Source organism: Pan troglodytes, chromosome 4 (assembly GCF_028858775.2).
Source record: "Pan troglodytes isolate AG18354 chromosome 4, NHGRI_mPanTro3-v2.0_pri, whole genome shotgun sequence".
In the NCBI taxonomy this organism is placed as follows: domain Eukaryota; kingdom Metazoa; phylum Chordata; class Mammalia; order Primates; family Hominidae; genus Pan; species Pan troglodytes.
The window spans coordinates 103,151,268-103,177,591 of NC_072402.2; the positions used below are offsets into that span (position 1 = coordinate 103,151,268).

Sequence of the window (26,324 nt, forward strand, 5' to 3'; positions counted from 1 at the left end):
AGTTACACGTTGAGATTATGACAGAAATAAAATATGCAAAGATGAAGCTTTTTAAGAAACTAAAAAAATGTAAATAATTATTTATAAAAGTAGTCTGCTTAACTTTAAAAAGTGGAAGTAATCACAGATATCTGTAACAGATTTCTCTAATAAAATTTGTGAATAAGATACATAAAATAATTTATGACAAGAATAATTACCGATAAAGACAGAATTAAATCCAGCCTTCTTGAGTTGTGGATTTAATCAAATAAATTTTTCTGCTCATATTCATTGTTTTCATCAGGCATCTGACATTTTGCTCACTTAAATCATAAACACTATAACTTTGCACATTTTTTTCAACTTGCTATTACAAAGGCAAGGTAAAAGAATAATATACATTTAACAATTGTTAGATTAATTAGTGACTTTTAAACATCTGACATATATAAGCCTTGATACCCAAAAAATATTAGGGTCAGGATTGCTTATAGTAACATTAGTAAAACAGGCAAAATGCAGAGTTGACTTAGGTTCCCTCTTTGGCACACAAGTCCACTCTGTTTAGCCATTGGGTCCTAGAACACTTTTCTGTGGGTTAATGGAAAGATTGGGAGGACATACCCTCTTTCCTTTATTGACTCTTGACTTGTAATTTTGACAGTTCCCCCAAATATATGTGTTTATACCAGACTGTGTCACATTGCAGAATTTACCCTAGTTGTGGATGCATGATAATTAACCCAACTCTATGTCGTACCCATACCCATAACAGGCTCCAGAACACTAATAAAAGAATCACAGAAGAAAGCATACCAATGTCTGTATGAATCCAAGGTCTCTAACTTCATTTGAGTCATCTGTGTTGCTAATTAGTTTTCATTTCATAGTTTATTCTTTCTCACATTCTACTCATCAATATAGCAAAGCTTTTTCTCATGCCTCTAGATTTCAGTTCTTCTGCCTCATCCCTTAGACTGCAAGACGATCTCCCTTTTAACATGGGGAAAGTCAGTTCAGGGGAGATACTGTCAAATGTCTTAAGAAAAACTAAAACATACCTACATTTTCAGCCAAATTTCCTCCTCTTTGTTATCCTAGAAGTAATGTTTTTTCACTTTCCCTGGATACCATTCTGTCACATATTTGAAAGATTATCAAACTCTTCTATATCTTCAACTCTCTTGTAGTTCTTTGTCATTAGTTCTGGCACTAAAATAAATTTTACAAAAACTTTCTGTCATCTTACATACTCCTTAAAAAATAAAGACATTTTTACATGTTTTCTCTTTCTATTTTCCAATCTTCCTTTTATTCCTCATTTATTACTCACTTCTTATTTTCCCAGTCTATAGAAACTACTCTCATCAAAGACACCAGTGACTTCTTACTAGTTTTCAGTTTATACCCATTTGAATTTTGACAGTTTGAAGAGTAGCACTGCTGACCACTATTCTTTCATAACTCACTACGGATCTCTGTCTTCTATAACAAAACATTCTCTACTTTTCTCATTGGATATTTGGCTCCCATCTAAATTCTATCCTCTGGTCTTTTTTATTTGCCATTTTAATTTAGGGACACGATTGAGGTCAATTCTAAGTGCTTTTCAGATGCTATACATTCTCTCTATACAATCTTATCAATCGTATATATGGCTGTAGATACCAACAATAGCAAAAGTTGGCATATGTTTTCTGCAGAGGGTCAGATTGTAAGTATTTTAAGTTTTTGAGACATATGTTGTCGCTCTCAACTATTCAACTCTGCTGTTGTAGTAAGAAAGCAGCTCTAGACAATACAATAAAGTGATCAGTTTGACTCAAGTTAGTCCTTTTTGTTTCATTTACTGTGCTGGAGGTAATGATCTTATTAGCGCTTCCTTGTTTAAAGGCCTTCTATAGACCCCCAATTTAGCAAATACTGAACAGAGCTCACAGAGTCTTTAATTAGGTGGCACTACTTACCTTCAACTCAACCTGTTGCCATTTTTATTTTTTAATCTACTCTAGAATAATAGTGGGAATATTTCTTTTCCACAAGACATTTATGCCTCTATTTGTCTTTATTGTGGGAGCATCTGCTTTTTTTTTTTTTTTTTTTGCTTTTGCTTTTATTCTTTTATTTGTTTGGTTTTCTATTCTTACATTTGCTTTTTTTCTTTTTGTTTTTAATTCCTAATATCTGCCCTAACATATAATGATCATTTAATGGCTCTTTTGTAAATAAATGAATTTTAGTCACATATTTTATAGAAATAACAAATCTTAGAAGTTTATATAATATAATCAATTCACACAAAACACATAATTTTGGCTGTAATATTTATCTTGCAATTAATTAAAAGATGCCAAAAGGTCAAATTTCTATAGAAATATTTTGTATTACTCTTTATAAATCAGAATGTACCTCTTTATGAAAAAATACATTGTCATAATCTTAAACTCATTTGTAATACTTCTGAAATTTTCACTAGAAAAGATATTAAGGAATTGTACATTTATCCATTAACTCTATATAGATAATTTTAATTACACAAAATTTATTTTAATTTTTACACAGGCAAACTGGGATACCAAAATAACATTTCCATATAATATTTTTCTTTTTTATTAACATTGAGAATGTCTTACTCTCGTGTAACATCAATTGCATACATGTTCAATAAAATAAAATTTATTTTTTTTCACTTCACAATCATGTTAAATTTATTATTTGGAAGTTCCAACTTATGTTAATATTACCAATCTTTCAACAATTTATAAAGTATCACACACCCTGATGCAATAAACAACGATTATATGTTCAGAACATCCTAAATGTCTACTTATACTTTTCCTAGTACATTGCTTTATTATGTATTTCAAAAGTGGCTAACACAGAGTCCATAAAAACCTAGGTATATATATCTGGCTATCTAGCCAAGCAGGTAGTTCCCATGAAGGGGCTTTAATTTGGTCAAGTCATCATTATTTAGGCTTTGGTTCCCAGCATTACCTCATAAATTTAATCTTGTGATCATTAAAGTTCTGATCAGAATTGAGTATGCTAACATATGGTAATGGAGTCACAAAACTGACCTTTAAAAATGGTATTTTCACTTATTAATTGACATTGAGAATCAGAAGTGCTAAGTAAACTGGTTAATGTAGTTGTTTATCTCTCTTGACAAAGGGACTTTATGAGAATAAAACTTGGTGTTCTTGAAAACAGAATATGGAGAATTCTTTGCATGAGTTAAATGGTCAACAACACTAGCCCATTGTACTCTCGGATGAATAATTTCAGGGAGGTAATCCAGCCTCCAAGGAGAAATGTGCTGCTTTCTTAGGTGAGTATCTAACTCTTTTTAACCTTTATTAGATTACACTGAGTTTCTCATTAGATACATGTCCTGCCATTTGCCTGTAAGTTCCTTAGACACCTTTTGAAACTCATCTTTACAAAACTGAAAAATATCGGTAATTTTATTGTAGTTGCTAATCAATAAATATTGAACTATGCTTGATGGTTCTAACATGGGATCACAAATGTTAGCCCCCTGAATTCTTTTGCCCATCATATTGTCTTTTGGGATTCACCATTTTATTTAACATTATAGACTCTGAAATCCCAGAGCAAAGAGATTTTTACATTTTTTATGCCCCAATTTCCAAAGCAAATTTAATCACGGAAGTACTTTTCGGTCACACATTTAACCCTTTTCCCGTTTATGAAAAAAAAAAAGTGCAGCTCTCTACCAGAGCTCATTTCATTTCACATAAACACACTCTTGGAGGCTGAAGCAAATATGACTGATTTTTAATGTGAAAATAAAATATAAAAACTGTTCTTGGAGTTATTTCTAAACAGGACTAATCTCAGAATCATCTGAGTCATCAGAACTGTCTATTTTGAAAAAATCGGATTCATCAAATGAATTTTCGGCCAAAAACTTCCAGAACGATGTTAACATCATGTGTAAAAATGCCATGTTTTCCAGGATTTTACATTTTCAGCGATTGAGAATTACTATATTTTGTAAATAGAAATAATCACTACTAAAAACAGAATGCTATAAATAGAATGATGTCTTTTGTTTTCAAAGTTGATATACTAGAGTGATGGGAAAATAATAGTAAAAGCAAGATATTTCATGGCAAAGATTTCTGGATAAACATTGCAGCCACAAGCACCACTGGTGAGTTTCTTGGGGCAAATAGGGGAAAGGCTTAATTAATAGAACTCACAAAGTGATAGCCAGTTGTTTAGATCTTCCTTGGATATGTGCATTTTTGTAATATATTTGCTAATATTTGAAAATTGGGAGATTTCACATGTATTTAGAATATTCTTTTTTTTTTCCTAGAAAATGATTGATTAGCAATATTGGATCTGAATCCAGCATGATAACAATTGTATTGGGCTGCATATTAGCCACTTCTTTCAGAAAGAGAATAAGGAGAATAAACTTTCATGGCCACCACAGTTCCCAGCACTCCTAATTATATAGTATCTACCCAGACACACTCATTTATGTTACCTGCCTGGCAATTGTGTTTGCTACCCCTGCAATTTAACAATCTCAGATAAGAAAGTTTTTCAGAGTTCACAGTTCATGAAACAATATAGTAGATAATTCCTAAGATCCCTTAAAACACTAAAGTCCATAAAGCTTGAGGTTCCTTGAAATGGAAATTATGGCATACTCTGTAAGTTCAATATGTACTTATTTTTCCTAAACTACAAATCCAGGCTTATCTTCTGTTCACAAACACAGTGACACAATTTTTTAGTATAAAATAAAAAATGAAGGAAATCAGTAGGGAGGTTAACCTAAAACATACTGTACTGTACAGTTTAAGTATCCCAAAGAAGCAGCTCAGACAACTGCTCAGCCTTCTTTTGTCAAAGACATTCTGCTCATCTCAATAGGCAATTTCCTCTGGGCTTGAGAGGGGATTGGTAAATTATAAAGATGGACATGGGTAGCCAGAGTCTCCTCTGTTATGTATGGTTTTTGTGACTAGAGGTCTTCAGTATGGAAGCTGAATGCTTGGCTTTATGCTTTAATTCTTGTTTATGACTCACACGAGAGACTTTGAGAATCTTGGGAATGCTGACTGAAATATATGTCATGTCTGACAGCATAATGAAATATAAAATAATAATATTATAGACAGCAGAGAAACTAAATAGGTAAAAATCACTTATTAAGTCAAAATGTGTAGTTAGGTTAATGGATTTGATTTTATTATTATCCACTTTTCTCACCTCCAACTAAACTTCCTTAAAAATCACATAAATGTTCCGGAATTAATTCGTTCACTGTCACAGAAAGTGTTACCCTAATTATGGAAATATTTTTCATAGTTCAGCAGCTGAGATATAAGAGCAGACAGATTGAAAGGTGATAAAAGACCTGTCATGTATGCTGGAGGATAATCTAGTTAATTGGTTTCCTTTTTCCTCATTCCTTCTTTTCTCCCTTTCACTTCTTTCCTTCCTTCATCCTTGCTTGTTCTCTCCATTCTTTCTTCCTTCTTTCCCTTCTCCTTGTCTGTCATTTTCTTTTATACATTAGTTAGGACTAGATATTTCCTGTATGCCAGACTGATTTTGAGAATTGGCTGTGAAATTGTGTCTTGCAGGTATTTAAGAAAGTATTAGATATGGCACATGCAAGGCAGGCCACCTGCTACACAACTCATCTGGGATTTGGCATATACAGAGAGGCCTCTGGTGTGGATGTGTGGACTGTGTCTCCTCATTTTATCCTTGACTTTTTGGATGAATTAGAATTGTCTTTATAGATTTTACTATCCTGTGGGGATGTCCAGTGTCCAGGAATGACCCAGAAACCTTAGGTTTTCTATAAATGTTGATCTCTGTTAACTATTCACCTTCTCATAACTTTGAGTTACTGTTGCGAGTAAAGAGGCAAAAATCTGCACGTCATATATTTCTAAGAATGAGAAAATGATAGCTAATTTAATTAGTGCTACTGGTCAATTCAATACTTAAGTTTGAATTATCACTTTTGGAAATAGTTTATTACCACAAAAGTATACTGTACATTGTTTAAAAAAATTGTACAACAGAGAGAATATAAACCTTCTCTGAGTTATACAGATAAGTAGTACAAAATAGCAGGATAATGATCGGCCACACCTATACATGATACAAGGTTGTGGGAAATGGGAGAAGTTAGGAGGAAAATTATGGAATAATAGAGATTGTTACTTACCTATTATGCTATCACTTAAATTTTTCACTTTTATTTAATAATAGCTAAAAGCTGTGTACATAATCATTGCTATTTAAGATAGGACTCATTTTCCAATACTGTCTCTGAAATTTGCCAAATATTAAGAAAGGCTTATCAACTTTGTGTGAAATTTTATAATTGATCCCATTTAACATAAATGCGTATATTTAATGAAAGGCAATAATTGTGGCTTGCCACATAAATAATTAGGATATAATTACTTTTAAATAATTATTTTCAAATAGCTGTTTTTAAAAGAAAAGAATATATTAACATTCAGCAATCATAGATCAGTATTTCAGTTTGAGGTTGAGTTTTCTTCATAGTCTCCAAAATGGAATCACAGATGGTATTTTAAAATTCGATCTACATGCCATTGTTAAATTATTTTAATAAATAAATTCATTATATTTATTTTAACAAAGTTGAAAGCATACAAATGAGTCTTTGTTGTACTTAAACTTCATCCAATTGCAAATACAGTTATGTATAGCATATAGAAGAGGATATTACTTAAACATCCTTTTTAATTTGTTTTTATTGACTTGAAAATCATGTAACATAAAATTTACCATTTGAAAGTGAATAATTCAGTGGCAATTATTACATTTACAATTATGCAACCACCACTTCTATCTGCTTCTGTTATAGACTCAATTGTGTTCTCCTCAAATTCATATTTTGAAGACCTAACCCCCAATGTCACTGTGTTTGGAAATAGTGTCTTTAAGTAGGTAATTAAGTTTAAATAAAGTCATAAGTGTAGGGACCTCATTCAAAAGGATGGATGTGCTTATAAGAAAAGGAAAAACACCACAAGCCTGTGTGCATAGAGAAATGCCCATGGGAGGAAATAGTGAGAAGACAGCTGTTTGCCTGCCAAAGAGAGTGGCATCAGAAGACATCAACCCTGCTGGAATCTTGATCTTGAACTTCCAGCCTCCCGAGCTGTGATAAAATAAATTTCTGCTGTTTAAGCAACCCAGTCTGTGGTATTTTGTATTACAACCCTATAAGACTAATACAAATTCCAAACGTTTTCATCACCCCAAAATGGGTTACTTTCATAATTAACATATTCATCTGTTACTCCCTATTCCCTCTTCCCCCCACCAAGTCCCTGGCAACCATCAATCCACTTTCTCTATAGATTTTCCTATTCTGAATATTTCATAAAATATAAAGTATCGTATGTGATATTTTATGCCTGACTTCTTTCACTTACCACATTTTTAAAGTTTGTCTATGCTGCAGCAAGTATCAGTAATTTGTATGAATTAAATTGTGTGAATCAAAAAGATATGTTGAAGTCTTTGATTCCAGTACACTTAAATGTGGCATTATTTGAAAATACAGTTATAGTAGATGTAACTATTTGTTAAGATGGCATTATACTGGGGTGGGGTAGATTCTTAATCCAATATGACTACTGTCTTTTTAAGAAGACAATGTGGAACTGTAAGGAGAGAATGCCATGTGACAACAGAGGCAGAAATTGAAGTTATACAATTGCAAGCTAAGGAGGAGCAAGGATTGTTAGCAACACCAGAAACTAAGAGAAAGGCGTGGAACAGAGGCTTCCTCTAGAGATCTCAAGAAAGCATGACCCTGACAACACCTAATATTAAACTTCTAGCTTCTAGGATGGTTAGAGAATAAATTTCTATTGTATTAGACCACCTAGCTTATAGTACTTTGTTACAGCAGCCCTAGGAAACTAATAAAAATTTTGGTACCGGGAAGTAGAATGTTGTTATAACAAGTACATAAAAATATAGAAGTAGCTTTGGAATTGGGTAATGGCTGGTAGCTGGAAGGGTTTTGAAGCACATGATAGAAGAAGCCTAGATTTCTTTGAAAAGACGAATAATAGAAATAATGCATTGAAAAGTAAATCCCATGAGGTCTCAGAAAGAAAAGAAATCTTATCGCTTATGTTTTAGTGTCATGTCATATCAAAAAATTTCGTATCAAATCCAAGGTAATGAAGACTTACCCATAAAACCCATGTTTTCTGCTGGGTTTTATGATTTTAGCTCTTAAATTTAGGCATTGATCCATTTTGAGTTAATTTTTGCATATGTCGTGTGGTTAATTTTTGCATAGTGGAAGTGGTGGTAAATTTTATTCTTTTGCATGTGGTTATCCAGTTGTTAAAGCACCATTTTTTTGGCCGAAACTATTATTTTCCCATGAACAGATATGGCAAACTTGCTGAAAATCAATTTGCCATAGATGTATGAGTTTATTTTTGAACTCTCAATTTTATTCCATTGACCTATGTTTGTCTAAGCTTATGCCAGTCTACACTGATTTGACTATTGTGATTTGCAGTAAATTGTGAAATCTAGAAGTGTGAGTTATTAAACTCAATTTTCTCTTTTAATATTGTTTTGGATATTTGGAGCCCTTTGCAATGCCATATTAATTTGATGATTGAATTTTCCTTTTCTGAAAAAAAAGAGCATTGGAATTTTGATAGGAATTCAATCGAATCTGGAGATCACTATGGATATTACCACTGTATCAATATAAAGTTTTTCAATTCATGAATTGGTAATGTATTTCCAATTATTTAAGACATTTTTTATTTTGTTAAGCAATGTACAGTTCTTTTTAACCAGAGTTTCTATTTGATTTTGTTATATAATTTGTCTCTTTATTAATATTTTCTTTTTTGCACATAATTCTGTTTGTTTCCTTAGATGTTTTGCAATTTTTATTGAATACTTGGCATTTTAAAAATTACAATAATGACCTAAGTTGGGAAATCAGATACTTTCTCTTTCTCAAGACTTTTTTTTTTTTTTTTTTTTTTTGCTATAGCTGTTTGCTTAGCGATTCTTCTAATTTTTTAAAAATTCTGAATTCCTTGTTGTCTGAAGTCTCTACTTTTTTAAACTTGTGTTAGACTAGTGTTTTGAAAGTTATTTCCTTGAACACCATTGGTGGAAAGAAGCAAGGAAGGAAGGAAGGGAGGAAGGAAGGAAGGAAAAGAAATAAACAAGTAAAGAAAAAAGAACCTCTCTTCTACCAGTTTTTACAGAATGTCTGTCTGCTGGGGCACTTCCTGAATGCTTAGGCAACTTACCTCTGCCTTAGCGTTCACTTTCTGCTTTCATTGAGCCCAGAGGTTAGCAAAAGGCAAAACCTTAATACTGTCTCAGTTCCTTTCTGAGTATGTATCCTCCCTCGAGCATGCATGTGGCTTTCTAAATTCCCTTGTATACTCAGGCACAATTGAATGCCCTAATTTCCCAAAGAACCACTCTCACAAGATCTTCTTCCCAGGTTTTTGTACACTGTGGATTGCTTCCATTGTAAACTTGTGCCCCAAGTGGCTCAGACTGTTTCTTTGCCTTACACTGTTTTTGAGAAATGCTCAACACTTTTCTGTTCTGACTGACTTCCAAGTCAGGCAAAATATAGAAAAGCACTTTGCATCAGTCCTTCAGGGAGCACCTAGACTGGTAAGAAAAGGCAGAGAACTGCTCTGTTTCCTCTGGAACGAAGGTTCCTGTACTGGGTATGTGGGCTGCTGTTTTAAATAGTACCATGTGGAGAATAGAGGTAGCACAAGGGTAAATCAAAATGTCACAATTTTTTCTCCATTTTAAGTGGTCTTCTCTTGATTCAGTGTTATATTATTATTATTATGAATGCAACTCCTTGTTTTTTTCGCTTCCTTATAACCTTTACATAAAGGCTGGACATTGTAGATGATACAATAAGGAAGTCTAGATTATGTTGCTTTTCTTTAAAAACAATTGAATTATGCCTTTGTATAAGTTCAAATTACAGAAGGGAATTTTTTTGTTCTTGTGAGTATTGTTGGTGCATTTGCGTGTCTGTGTGTTTAGTTTTTTCATTGGTACTAGGGCAAAATTCTTACACTAGAGGCTAATACCCAGGATCTTTGATGTTTCAATGCACTGAGGGAGGTCTCTCAATTCTGATTTGGCCAAAACTCTGATATCACTCCGGACTGCACAACCTCTATTCCCTATATTCAGATCTCAGCCCCTCAGTAGTGGTTTCTGCAAGGTCTTGAATATTTTCACCATGTGCAAATGTAGGAACTGTGGACAGTCTTCACATAAATACCTAGCCTCTTCATTTGAGTAGTTTTCTGTTCTTTTCTACCCTACCAGCTATTTCAGCAGTCTGTAACTCATCTCTAACTCCTGAGCTCTATAAAACCAACTTGCTCTATTAGTGGTCCATTTCTTGGACATTTCTTGGACATTTCTGAATGTACCACAAAGCCAAAATTGTAGTAAATCTAGAGTCCTTCTTAATAATTTCCCTTATGTCAAGTATCATAGTCCTTTGCTGTCGTCTGATGCCAAAGGAAAAATTGCCTCATATAATTTGTTCATTTTTTTAGCTATATACAATGGAAGGGCAAATCCAGTATCATTTTCTTTGTCATGGCCATAAGTGGAAAGTCAATTTTTTAATGTAATAAAGTCACATATGCTTATTATAAAATACTTAAACCGCAGAATGTTATATGTGAAATGTATATCAAAATTCTTTAAAGCTTTAATTAGCAACACAGTTATAAAGTAACTATATTACTAAGACAGAAATATTGGTTTGGATGTAATTTTTGACTTTCGTGTTAGGAGTTTTCTACAATTCTCTTTTTCTGCTATCTTTTGTCTATTCTTCTTTTTATGTGTATTACATATGTGACTGTTTGTTTTTTATGTATGTGTTTTGTTCTTTATGTTCCCTTGAATATGAACATGTGTGTGTTAGCTTACATGTTTCCTTGTATATAATTTATTTCTGTATGCAATTAATGTATATAATTTAATAGTGTTACAGTATATTTTTAGTTATCTCATTCTTAAGGCTTTGGATAATATGTTTTGCTCATTCATGGCATTGGATAAAATTTTATTATGACAAAAGCTTTTGAAAAACTATACTTGTAATGCTTATGTTGCATATCATGAATAACATGTCCAGAATTCTATAGCATTATAATCTATATTTAAATATATTTGACATATATTAAAAATTATTCCATATGAACATTCCTTAATTTCTGAATCTTTAATTTGTGTTAAATTGGTATGTTAAAATAATTGTGTTGGCTGGTATATTAGTTTCCTGTGGCTGCTGCAGCAAATTACTATACACTTGGTAGTTATATTAATCAGACTTCTCTAGAGGAACAGAACCGATAGAATGTGGAAAATGTGTGTGTGTGTGTGTGTGTGTGTGTGTCTTAGAAGTTTATTTTAAAGAATGGCTCAAGTGATTGTGCAGGCTGTTGAATCTAAATCTTCAGGGTAGAAAGGCAAACTGTAGAACCAGGGAAGAGTTAATGTTGCAGTTCAAGTCCAAAGACAGTCTGGAGAAAGAATTCCCTCTTCCTTGGGAGACCTTAGTCTGTTTTATCTTAAGGCCTTGAGCTGATTGAAAGTAGCCCAGCTACACTGTGGATAGCAATTTGCTTTACTCAAAGTCTACTGATTTAAATGTTAAGACTGTCTTTAAGAAATACTGTCACAGAATTATCAGACATGTTTAACCAAGAAGCTGGGTACCATGGCCCAGCTAAGCTGACACACTAAATTAATCATTGTAATGACTTACAACACTGAAATTTATTTTAACAGAAGCTCATGATCAAAACGTAGGCATAGCTGTGCTTCCTCCTGAGCTCTAGGAGAGAATCAGACCCTTGCCTCTCCATCTTCTAGTGGCTATTGCCACTCCCTGTTTTATGTCTGCATTTCTCTCTGTTCCATCTTTACATTGTTTTCTTGCATGCATATGTGTGTACAAGCATGTGTGTGTGTGTTGGGAGGGGTATGATCTTTCTCTGCCTCTTTATTTTATTTTATTTTATTTTATTTTATTTTATTTATTTTTTGAGACGGAGTCTCGCTCTGTCACCCAGGCTGGAGTGCAGTGGCGCAATCTCAGCTCACTGCCAGCTCCACCTCCCAGGTTCACACCATTCTCCTGCCTCAGCCTCCCAAGTAGCTGGGATTACAGGCACCCGCCACAACGCCCACCTAATTTTTTGTATTTTTAGTAGAGACAGTGTTTTACCGTGTTAGCCAGGATGGTCTCGATCTCCTGATCTCGTGACCCACCGCCTCAGCTTCCCAAAGTGCTGGGATTACAGGCATGAGCCACTGCACCCGGCCTCTCTGCCTCTTTCTTATAAGTATACTTGTGATTACATTTAGGCCCTACCCAGATAATCCATAATGATCTCAATTCAAGATCCTTAATATAGTCACATCTTCACAGGTGCTTTTTTTTGTTTTCTTCCCAAAAAGGTAACATTTGCAGTCTCCAGGGATTAGGAAATAGACAAATCTTTATTAGTCTTTATCAGCCTGCCACAGCTGGATTTTTATTATCAAATACATTTTCAAGGAAGAGAAATAAATGGTTTAGTACATGAATCTACTTTAGGTACAAAAATCTTGAAATGTTTTTGTCTGTATGGCTTTCACAACTGTTATTTTATTAATTTAAAAGCTATTACTCATTAATAACAACTTTATTTGTTTTAAATGTTCTTGGACCTAGACTTTTATTTTTCTTCTAATGATTGTACTATTACTATCACATACTCTGATGATGACTGCTGCAGTAAAGAATTTAGGAAGAACCCAGCTTTTGTTCTTACAACTTAAGTTTTTTAAATTTCAATATAAATTTATTGCCTAGCATTATTTCTTATGTTTAATTTTTATTTGCTATTTTTCTTCTCTTGCTGAATACATTTAACAATATCTATCTATTGGGGGAACCCATCCCCAATATTTCAACATAGGTTCTATTTTCCATAAGTGTTGGCCGGCTGAAAAATAAAGACAGACAGTACAAAGAGAGGAATTTTATAGCTGGGCCACTGGGGGTGACATCATGTATCAGTAAGACCATGATGCCCACCTGAGTCTCAGACCAGGAAGTTTTTATTAAGGGTTTCAAAAGGGGAGGGGGTGTAAGAATAGGAAGTAGGTACAAAGATCTCATGCTTCAAAGGGCAAAAAGCATAACTACTAATAAGAGTCTAACAAAGATCACATGCTTCTGAGGAAACAGGACAAAGAGAAAAAGCAGAACCACTGATAAGGGTCTATGTTTTGTCTTGATAAAACATATTGTCTTGATAAACATCTTAAACAACAGAAAACAGGGTTCAAGAGCAGAGAACTGGTCTGAGCACAAATTTACCAGGGCAGAGTTTTTTCCCACCCTAGTAAGCCTGAGGGTACTGCAGGAGACAAGGGCATATCTCAGTCCTTATCTCAACTGCACAAGACAGACATTCCCACAGTGGCCATTTATAGACCTCCCCCCAGGAATGCATTCCTTTCCCAGGGTATTAATATTAATATTCCTTGCTAGGAAAATAATTTAGCGATATCTTCCCTACTTGCACATCATTTATAGGCTCTCTGCAAGAAGAGAAATACGGCTCTTTTTGCCTGACCCCGCAGGCAGTCAGACCTTATGGTTGTCTTCCCTTGTTCCCTAAAATCACTGTTATTCTGTTCTTTTTCAAGGTGCACTGATTTCATATTGTTCCAACACACATTTTACAATCAATTTGTACAGATAACACAATTATCACAGTGGTCCTGAGATGACGTATATCCTCAGCTTACAAAGGTAACAGGATTAAGAGATTGAAGTAAAGAGAGGCATAAGAAATTATAAAAGTATTATTTGGAAAATGATAAATGTCCATGTTAATATGAAATCTTCACAATTTATGTTCCACTACCACGGCCCCAACTGGTCCCTGACTTCCCGCAACATCTATCTATCTAAAATTTATTTCTATCTATATATGGAACTAGATTAAATTATAAATGTAGATTAATGCCATAAAAGCTCTCACATTCTATAGATTTAAGTCTTTATCAGGAAATGTTTTCATTTTTGCTATCTGTAAGTAGTTTAGAAAATCTCTTCTACTGCATCTCAGAGAATTTTACATTTGCTTTCTATATTTTATTTTCTTCCCATAGAACACTGATTATTTTCTTATATTTTATGTTTATGATTATATTCTTAAAAATTACCTTTTTGTGGAAAACCTAAAGACTTTACCAAAAAACTAGTAGAATTGATAAATTCAGTAAAATTACATGACACAAAATTAACATACAAAAATCCATAGCATTTCTATATGCCAACAGTGAGCAATTTGAAAAAGAAATAAAAATGTAATCCCATTAGCAGAGGCCATAAATGAAATTAAATATCTAGTAATCAAAGAAGTGAAGGATCTCTATAATAAAAAACACAAAACACTGATGAAAAATATTGAAGAGGACACAAAAAATAGAAATCCATGTTCATGGGTTGGAAGAATCAGTATTGTTAAAATGTCCATACTACCCAATGCAATGTATAGATACAATGCAATCTCTATCAAAATATTAATGACATCCTTCACAGAAACAGAAAAAATAAATCCTAAAATTTCTATGGAACCACAAAAGACCTAGAATAACACAAACTTATTCTCAGGAAAAAGAGCAAAACTGGAAGAATCACATGAACAGACTTCAAATTATAGTAAAGAGCTAAAGTAACACAAACAGCCTGGTAACTGGCATAAAAACAGACACATAGATCAATGGAACAGAATAGAAAACCCAGGAATGAAATACAGTGAAGTCATTTTTCAAATTGGAACAAAAAACACACATTGGGGTAAAGGATAGTCTCCTAAATAAATGGTGCTGAGCAAACCAGATATTCACATGCAGAATGAAACTAGACCCCAATCTCTCACCACACACAAAAATCAAATCAAAATGGTTTAAAGACTTAAATCTAAGACATTAAACTATGAAATGAAGAAAACTTCGGGAAAACTCTACAGGAAATTGTTCTGGGAAAAATTTCTTGAGTAATACCTCACTAACACAGGCAACCAAGCAAAAATGGACAAATTGAATCACATCAAATTAAAAAGCTTCTGCACAGAGAAAGAAGCTATCAAAAAAGTGAAGAGACAACCCACAGAATGGGAGGAAACACTTGCAAACTAACCATCTGATAAGGGATTAATAACCAGAATATATAAGGAGCTCAAACAACTCTATAGGAAATGATCTAATAACCCAATTAATGAATAGGCAAAATATTTTAAAAGACATTTCCCAAAAGAAGACATACAAATGGCAAAAAAGGCATATAAAATAGTGCTCAATATCCTTGATCATCACCAGAGAAATTCAAATCAGAACTACAATGAGATATCATCTCACCCTAGTTTAAATGGCTTTTACCCAAAAGACATGCAGGAACAAATGCTGGTGAGGAGAGGTAGAAAAGGAAACCCTTGTACACTGTTGGTGGGAATGTAAATTAGTACAACTGCTATCGAGAACAGTCTGGAGGTTCCTCAAAAACTAAAACTAGAGCTACCCTAAATTCCAGCAATTCCACTTCTGAATGTATTCCCAAAAGAAGGGAAAACAATATATTAAAGAGATATCTGTGCTTCCATGTTTCTTGCAGCACTGTTCACAATAGCCAAGATTTGGAAGCAGTCTAAGTGTCTATTAACACGTGAATGAATAAAGAAAACAGGGTTCATACATACAAGGGAATACTTCTCAGAAATAAAAAAGAATGAGATCCTGCATTTGCAACAACATGGATGGAACTGGAGGTCATTATGTTAAGTAAAATTTGTCAGTCACAGTAGACAAATTTCACCTGTTTTCACTTATTTGTGGGATCTAAAAATTTAAACAGTTGAACTCATGGAGTTAGAGAGTAGAAGGACAGTTACCAGAGGTTGGGGAGGGTGGTGGAGGCTGGGAGAGAAGTGGAGATAGTTAATGGGTACCAAAAGAAGTTAGAAAGAATAAATAAGACAGTATTTGATAGCACAACGGACTGACGGTATTCAATAATAATTTACACATTTTAATATAACTAAAAGAGTAAAAGTGGATTGTTTGTAGCACAAAGGATAAATGCTTGAGGGCATGGATACCCCATTTACATGATGTGATTATTACTTATTGCATGCCTGTATCAAAGTATCTCATATACCCCATAAATATATATACTTACTATGTACCCAAAAATTAAAAATTAGTAGATGTATAAAATCCTAAAAGAGAATTACCTTTTTATATTTGCTCCTTTATACCTGATTTGCTGAATTCTGTTCCTCAAGCTGATCTTCTTTTCCACTAATTTCATTTTCAACAGTATCTATTTTATATTCCTTTATTTACAGTAGAATTTCTATTTACATACAGGGTCACTTAGAGTGTTCAGTTTAACTCCTAAACTCTTTCACTTCATCTCTTGATTTCCTATGATCATCTTCAGCTGTAGTTTTCTTTTAGAATCCATATTAGATGTTATTCATTTGAGAATATACACATATATTGAAATGTATTTGTTTGTGGGGGTATATCTTCTGATGTATATTCTTCAACTGTCTCTTCCTTTTATTTTGTGGTTATGTTTAAGTGTTGGGGAGGATTGATACCACCTATGCAGACTGTTCGGGTCATTGTTGCTTATCAGTCATCTTTTAGTGCACATCATTCCATTTTGATCTGTTGTTTTTGATTTGTAGGAGTTATTACGAAAAGAAGACCTATAAACCTATTAAGTGTTGGATGTGACTGCTTAGCTATGCTATTTTAGAACACTTCCTCACAGATTCAGTTGCCTTTTTATCAGCTTGCTTCAGATTTTAGCTTTCCTGATTTCAGATAATGAGATGTCCTAGATAGGTAATTAGACACACACTTACATACCATCCTTATCCACTCTCTTATATCACTCTCTTATATCAACAAGAACACTTGACACATCAGTTTTAAATAGAATGTGTACAAGAGACCCACTTTTTAACATAAGTGCCTTGTGAAATGCATCTCTTTACTTTCCTGCAGTCCACAAGTCTATCATTCATTTAGAATAGTATACAAAATAAAAGCCCAATAGTATAAGAAATGTGATAAATATGATTTAAACAATTGTAGAAATACTTAACATACCTTTTAACAATCCCTACTCTCTGTTGATTGAATAGCATACAATTAGCTTTTCACATACACATACAGAGTCACTGTATCTGTAACAAATGAAAAACTTTATGACAGATGAGGTATGGAGAAAATAGATGATGCATTCAAAAAGAGCATCCAAGAGGGTTCAATGGATGAACCATTTACACTTGTAGGCAGGATTAAGAGAAACCAACACTTTGTGGAGCCAGAAATGGCAGGCCTTTACCAATTCTAGGCCTGAGGGGTTTAAAGTTAGAGCAGTAATCTGCATACAGGGAGAAATAGAGCTAAAGGTACAAAAAGGACCCAGACAACTCTTTCTTCCAAGTCTCCATTTTCCTGCAAAACTTATTTGACAGTCAGAAGGCAAAGAAACCTAACCAATGCATGCTATAGCTTCTTGGAGCAAAGAGCATTGTCACAAATGTAGGTTGGAGATTTGAAGAAACAATTGGAATATATATTACCCAATCCATTTTCTAAACTGCCTAATTCAGTGAGTCAATATTAGGATGAAATAAGAATACTCCAAAACCTGAAATGAGTATGGTTGGTGGTCACCTACATAATCTTAGTGTACATTTTTCAGTAGGTGTAGGCTTCCATGAACTTTTGGTTTCAAACAGCATATTTACCTCTCTCATTTGCACAATTTCTGCATCTAAGTGACTAGAAAATTTCTTAGTCTGTTAGGTGATTTAACCTACATGTGCATGTCACATATTAAAGAAAATACATTTAAGGAAACATTTACTGCACAGTCAAGTGTATGGTAAACAATATGACCTCATAGAAAGAAGAACTAAGAACACAAAACCCTGGTTTGAAGTTTATCTTAATACATGTACACTCATTTCATCTCATTAAGAACAAATTTCTCTCATCCACTAACAAGATGATTTACCACCTCTACTACCTACATAATAAAGATTGTTTCTTTATAGAATTATTACAATATAAACTAAAATCTTATACCAAAAGTAATGCAAAATAAGCTCAGTTGACGGATACATAAGGTAACAGTCTCTAATAAGACAAACAATTCAACTGTAAAATTATATTCTAAGGGGGTATAATTTCATTTACTAGTGATGTTTAAAACTGTCCTGCATGAAGCAAATTTATTTATCCTGGAGGATAAATTTCTATAGTAGAAGAGGAACTATCATATAAGTTTTATGCTATTTTATATTTCTAATATTTGTGACTAAAACCTGTCTCTTTCCCACACTTTCACTTTTGTTTTCTCTGTAGGAGCCATGAAAAAGAGAAAAATCTTTTCAAATTGTAGTGTGTGTTCTTGATGAAGTTATTTTAGTTCTTTGCAATTATAATTTATTTCAAAAAACTACTCAGTGTTAGAGTTGCTTTTATTTGTTTATTAAATTCTGAAAATCTGTTTGCCTGAGGACGATATCATAAGTGTAATTTAAAAGAACATAATACATTTTTGTGATATTTTAATTAAACAATTTTCTTTGAAAAAGATTATTTTCCTGGCCAAACTTTAGTCAGGATGCTGAATTTTCTAGGCCCATATGCACACTTCTTCATAAAAGTTAGGTTTTTTTTTTTTTCCACTGAATGAGTCTCTTTTTATTCTCTTGGTAATCTCTTCCAGTTAACTACTTCCGTTGTAGGTGATGAAATGGGTAAGGCTCCACACTTCAGATGTTGGCACTGCTATGAGCATGGTCTTTCCCTCTATTGCAACTCAAAATCAAAACCTTTGATTCTTTTTTATATTCCAGTCCCAGAAGTAGTCTCCACTGTAGAAGTTAATTGATGAGTAGTAGCCTACAATCAGGCTCTAGCTTCTCCAGGAACGCTACAGGATCAATTTAGTTTAAATATGCATTAAACTAAAAGGCATTCTCTCAAATGAGTTTAAATGCATTTTATTTTTAGACAACCTACATGACATGTTTTTCTTAAAAACAATGCCTCCACTCCAAATAAATCACGGTCAAAATAAATGAAGAGCTCAAGATGACATCAGTCCCATTTGTCTTAAGTCCTGGTGTTGTGTGGATGACAAGCAGAAGCCAGTTATGATGACAGGTGATAGATCCAAAATAATTGCCAAATTTGTTAACATTTTTCCATTTCTAAACCATCCTTAAAGAAAATCATATATGGGGTCACACCATCCTCACGGTAGTCCAATAGAGCAACCATGCCATCTGGATTCATGTTTTCACCAATAAAGAACTGGTAGTTTTTGAAATTAGCAAGGATGTGCTTGATTTGTTCTGCAGCCCCTGTCATAAAAGGTTTTACTCTTTCTGGTCTCTGTTCTTCAAGTTTCCCTTTGATTGATTTCATGTAATCTTTGATGTACTTCTTGTAGGCTTCTTTTGTGAAACTTGTTTCCTGCAGGTGATGGTTCATGACAATATCGACACCAGTGATTACTGTGCTTTCGGTACCTTCGCCCTCGGGGCCTTCAGCGGAGGCATTTCCACCAATGAGCGAGTCATCAATGTTACCTTCTGTCCTACTGACCATCTTCCCCTCCACCTCCAGGCACAACCCGTCCGCGATCTCCCGGATCTTGTAGATGTCGGAGAACATTTCATCGTGGCTGATGAGGTCCCGGTAGATAATCATGATGGCGACTGAAGGGAGACGACGACGGCGCTAGCTTAGCACGAGCCTGAAACTCTGAGCGAGCGCGGTGCAGCCGGAGCGGCGCTCGGGGGGAGGGGGGAGCGGGCGGAAAAGCCATAAAAGTTAGTTTTAACACAGAATCTTGCTAAGTCAAGTTAGCAAGAGCCTTCCACACTCAATATCTGATTATCCTCAACATTTGATCAGGTTCCCAGGCCTCCATCATCCTGAAGGTGATGTCTGATCACCCTGGCTTCTCCTTGGAAATAATTCTGTAGGTGGGTTAGACAGATTCTCCCTTACTCCTAATGTTTCCTTTTAGTACTTTTCCATCCAATGACCTCCATCCTGTTGCTTGGCACTAAATTCCCACTTGCTCACGCTATATTCAGGGTTGAGCTCAATTTCTCTCCCTGACTGCAAGCCCCATTGCAGTGATCCTTAAACCTATAAAAATAGTCTTGAATAAATCTTCCTTAATAAGTTTTAACAAGTGTCATTTAAGTTTTTCTTTAACATCTTTACGAATCAGTTTACCGTAATGTTAATTGCAAAAGTAAAATACTAAAACATCCTGAAAGTTCATAAATAGAGGAATGGTTGAATAAATAATAATTTCTAAACTATGTTAAATAAAGAAAAGTGAGATTTGTGTTTGCTGACTTGAAAAGTTATCCATGAGGAAGCAGTGAAAAAAAAGTAGGAGAGTAATATGCATCATGCAACTCAATTTTAAAATATATAAAACTCAACTCATGCAACTCAATTTAAAAATATATAAAAGAAAGAAAATAAACTGAATTGTTTGCATGTTTATACAAATATTAAAGAATGAAGAGCAAAATCATATTCTTTATAGCATTGTTCAATTTTTATGTTTGGCTAAAAATATTTTTCTTCATTCACATCTGCATTGTTTAGAATTGTTGCAAATAGCACATATTATAACACAATTTTTGAATATACAAAATTAACATAAATTAAAAATAACATAATGGTAATTCAAGAAAAGCACCTGGATCATTTTGCAATATCTGACTAGTGTATTTGTTAAATTACAAGTAGAAAGAGGACAATACTATTTGGAGCAACTGTAGACTAAAAACAATTTAATTACAGGTTAAACATCCCTAATTTGAAAATCTGTAATCCAAAATGCTTAAAAATCTAAAATATTTTGAGCATCACATCATGGCACAAGTGGAAAATTCTACACCTGACATCACATAAACAACTTTGTTTCATGCACAAAATTACTTAAAAATTGTATAAAATTACCTTCAGGCTGTGTATATAAGCTATATATAAAATATTAATGAATTCATATTTATACCTTGGTCCTCTCCCCAAGATATTATATTATGTATATATGCAAATATATCTAAATCCAAAATTAAAAAATCCAAAAATTCTGAAACCTGAAATAGTTCTTGTCCCTGGTCCCAAGTATTTCAGGTGAGAGATACTCAACCTGTACCAAAAAAAAAAAAAAAAAATCCAAAATATGTAATTATTAGTTTTGTATTTACACTGAGAAATTATATGTATGCTTTACACATTAGCATATGTATATTTAAATCAAGAAGAACAACTATCATTTAGACCCAGAAATACAGAATAAGGAGTGATATTCATAAATAGTTATTAATTTCTCATTATCACTGTGACCAAGAAAATGATAATAAAATAAGCAATACTAATACTTACTTCTCTCCTTTCTTTACTGATAAACTTCAATATCAACATAGAATATGACATTGCTACAGTCAGAAATATCTAGAGGTTCTCATATTAACCAAGGAAATATTCTTTGCCTTATAGAATAAAAGCAGCTTCTGAATTTCCTAAAATCTCCTTCATCATTTTAATGAAAAAATTTAATACTACTAGAATATGTACTGTTACTTTAAATAATTTTGTCAGAATAGGAATTCAAAGCAGGGCTCCAAAATAACTGGAAGTAAATTGTCACTATTATGGAGACATTTTACAAGAATAGAGCAAAGGTCACATGGGGCTTGATCAGCTCCTTACTTTGTTCTGCAATAGCAGTATCTAGACAACTAAGGATGTTGGATAACCTGCCTAACAAAATTAAGGATGTGTGACACAAACTTAGCAAGGACATGTGTTTGAAGAAAATTTACTTTTAGTAAACTAACATTCTAAAAAACATTTTTTTAGCAAAAAACAAACCAACAAACAAACCAACAAAAAACCATCCTGAGGATCTCTACCACATAGCAATAGGATGTTTCTTTAGTTGTTTTCAGCTAGTGATAGACCTATTTAAATATCAAGAATGTAATGAAGGCACATTGAAGGGGTATGGAGGAGGTCTTTCATATCTCAAAACTTTTTTTCTGTAGCTTATAATAGGAATTCTAGTTTGTTGTTGTTGTTGTTGTTTTGGTTTGTTTGTGTGTCTATTTTCTGAGACAAGGTTTCACTATATTGCCCAGGCTGGTCTTGAACTCCTGGGGTCAAGGGATCTTCCCACCTCAGCCTACGGGTGTGAATCACTGGAGAGTCAAAGGCAGAAAATGACACAAAGCTATAAGAAAGTTTAAGCACAAGGTTACAAGCTTCACACTCACCCATTTTCCTTTCATATAGCATTCTGGAATAAACTAGATGTTAGGACTAAACTAGATGTTAGGACATTTGTTCAGCAACTATTTCTGAGTTCTCATTTAACCCATTCATGTTTCTACTCATTCCATGAACACTAACCAGACTGCTTATCTTTTGATAAGGTCAGTGTTTACTCTTAGAATGTCTTTCAGTAACCTAGAGTGAAGACATGATTTGGCTCGGTATCTGATTCATATTTTAGTTGCACCATTGCTCATTTTTATGTCTTGATATTTATGTTTTTCATCAATTTGCTAGTTTAAACTATGAAATTGCTCCCAATCTCATTTATTCAATATGTATTTGTTGTTGCTGAGAATGATGCCTTCATCCCATAAAGCGAATATTGATAATAAATAATAGAAAATTAAATTATTAGGTTAAACTAAACTCTGGCTTAATGACCTATAGAATTGTCAAAATTTATTTGCCCACTGTACAGTTTTTCAGGTACTGTTTAAGAATACTCACTTTATTCTACTTCCGAGTTTAGGAAGTTTAGAAATAAAGAAGCAGGCTACCAGGAAGCTTTCATTCTGCAGTCAGGGATAACAGATGAATCAAATAGTCAAACAAACAACCCAGGCAAATAATAACATAAGAAAAATAGTCCTAAAGTAGAAATTCGACTGGTAACAAAGATAGAAAGGAGGATGACATAGGTGAAATATAACAATCAAGAGAGAAAGTGGTACAAAATTATATGTGAAAGGCAAGTGCCAGACCATGACAAACATTCATTATAGGGTACATAAAATGAGTTGGTGTTTTTACAAATCCAATGGGAAACCATCGAAAATTTAAGCAGAAAATTTCAATGTATGTGTTACATTTTTAAGTTGCTAGATAAAGAATTGTGTTCATGGAAAGGGGTGAGAGTTGGAAGCATAGATTTGGGTTATTGAAGCAGCAGAGAGAAGAAATGAGAGATGGTAGGACAAAACTGGTAATAACAAAAAATACAAAGAAATGGACACCTTTGAGATATATTTGGGATACACAAATAGAGGAATAATTTTTTTTTCCAGACTTAACCAAAATTTGAAATGTGTTGTCTTCAAAAGACACCACTGAGAGCCAGCAGGGTGGTGCATGACTGTCATCCCAGCTATTTGGGAGGCGGAGACTGTAGGATCACTTGAGCCAGAAATTCCAGTGTGGTTTGCTGTGATTATGCCTGTGAAAAGCCACTGCACTTTAGGTTGGGCAACATAGTGAGACCTCAAATCTTAAAAAAAGAAAGCACCAAAATACTACTGAAATAATGAAAAGAAAACCACTTGAAAATTATATATTTGATAAGGAACTTGTGTTGAAATACTTAACAGTCAAAACTTAATAAGAAAAGACCGGCGGGCATGGTGGCTCATGCTTGTAATCCCAGAACTTTGGGAGGCCGAGGCAGGCGGATCACTTGAGGTCAGGGATTCCAGATCAGCCTGGCCAACATGGTGAAACCCCATCTTTACTAAAAATACAAAAATTAGCCCGGTGTGGTGGCACACCTCTGTAACCCCAGTTACTTGGGAGGCTGAGACATGAGAATCACTGGAACCCAGTAGGCAGGAATTGCAGTGAGACAAGATTGTGCCATTGCACTCCAGTCTGGGTGACAGAGTGAGACTCTGTCTCAAAAAAAACAAGGCCAGGCACGGTGGTTCATGCCTATTATCTCAGCACTTTGGGAGGATGAGGATTGAATCCAGGAGTTCAAAACCAGCTTGGGCAACATGGAGAAAACTCATTTCTATAAATAATATGAAAAATTATCTAGGCACGGTGTCATGCACTTGCAGTTCCAGCTACTTAGAAGGCTAAGACAGGCGGATCACCTGAGTCATGCTCACCCCACTGCATTCAGGCCTGGGAAACAGAGGGAGATCCTGTCTCCAAAGAAAAAAAAAATTTTTGTTTATTCAAGTGAATAAATAAAAGTAAATATAATTTAAATTAATCCATGTATTAAAGAGTTTAGTGACTTAAATATAGAAAATGCATGAATCATAAATATGCACATAAAAAGATGCCAAATATCATCAGTTATTAGAAAAGTATAAAATCATGATGATGAGACAGCCACGTGGGAGGGGGGGGGTCCCCAGAGACTCACCAATCAGCCTGGGCCCTGGGAGGAATGTACACTGGGGCGGAGCCTTGGGAAGTTCTCCAGTTTACAGCAGGGAGGAGCCTGGCCCCTCCTCTTCCCGTCAGGAACCTGGGATTCCAGTGGCAGGTGGGCAGTACTCTAGCAGGGGACTCTGGCCTTGTGGACCATCCCTGTTCCCCACCTGCTTTTTTTACCTTTTCACCCAATGAAACCCTGCTTCATTACCTTTTAAACTGTCTGCGAGCCTAAATTTTTTGGCCGTGGAATGGACAAGAACACTGTGTTTAGCAGAACTAAGGACATGTCCTGCAACAATGAGATACCACTACATATTTATAAAATTGATTAATATTAAAAAGCCTGACAATATCAAGTGCTAGCAAGGACACAGAGGAACAGAACCTTGTGTACTTAATGTACAATAAACTGTGCATATATAAATTGCACCATTCCACAAACGTTGACTTATAAATATAGTTGCAAAACCATCACTGGAATCAGATAACAAACATATCTGTCACTCTCACAAGTCTCCATCTGCCCCTTCATAATGACCTTCTACCTTCCCCAAGTCTTCTCCCCCAACCTTCACTCCCTGTCTCTAGTCAACTATTGATCTGCTTCCTGTCACTATAAATTACTTTCCATTTTCTAGATTTTTAAGTAATTGGAATCATGCAGTAAGCACTCTTTTATGTCAGGCATTTTTTATTATTTTGACTAGCTGTATTGTTGCATATATCAAGAGTTCACTGTTTTATAAGTAATATTATATTATGTGAACATAGCACAATTTGCTGATAAATATTTGGGTTGTTTCCATTTTATGACTATTACCAAAAAAACAGCTATGAACATTTGTATGCACGTCTTTGTATGGACATAAAGTTTTATCCATTCATTTTCTGGAATAATACCTAAGAGTGAAGTAGTTGGATCATATGGAAGCTGTATATTTAAGCTTTTAAGAAACTACAAAACTGGTTTCCAAAGTGTTCTGATGTTTTACATTCCCACCAGCAGGCCCGTCAGAGGTTCTTCCATATGATGCAACTATTACACTCTTAGGTATTACTCCAGAAAATGAATGGATAAAACTTTATGTTCATACAAAGACATGCATACACATGTTCATAGCTGTTTTTTTGGTAATAGTCCTAAAATGGAAGCAAACCAAATATTCATCAAAAAATTGTGCCATATTCACATAATTTAATATTACTTATAAAAAATGAACCATTGATATATGTAACAATACAGCTAAGTTTCAAAATAATAAAAGAAGCCTTGACATAAAACAGTGCTTACTGCATGATTCGATTTACATAAAATTCTGGAAAAAGCAAAGTAATTTATAATGACAGGAAGCAGATCAATAGTTGACTAGAGACAGAAAGCAAAGGTTGAGGGAGAGGAGTGGGGAGGGTAGGAGAAGGTCATTATGAAAGGGCAGATGGAGACTGTGGGAGTGATATATGTGTTTATCTGATTCCAGTGATGGTTTTTCAAGTATATTCACGTGTCAACACTTGCTAAATGGTTCACTTTATATATGCACAGTTTACTGTATATTAAGTATAATCTTAAGGGGAAAAAAAAGAATGATGCTTGTTTTTTGCCTTCACCAAATGGGAAGATAAGGTTGGTAGTTTCTGAGCTGTGGTAAAAATGCATGTGGCAATGCCAATCATGTGTTACTCTACTGAGC

At 34.2% G+C, this 26,324-nt stretch overlaps 1 protein-coding gene across 1 annotated transcript; it reads right to left on the reverse strand.

The window, feature by feature from the left end:
* Positions 1-19,147: 19,147 nt before the first annotated feature.
* On the reverse strand, positions 19,148-19,983 carry LOC735922 (translationally-controlled tumor protein). The gene has a single exon (XM_024356681.3). It carries the CDS (start codon positions 19,873-19,875, stop codon positions 19,357-19,359), a length of 519 nt encoding a protein of 172 aa, XP_024212449.1. The 5' UTR covers positions 19,876-19,983; the 3' UTR covers positions 19,148-19,356.
* Positions 19,984-26,324: the final 6,341 nt, after the last annotated feature.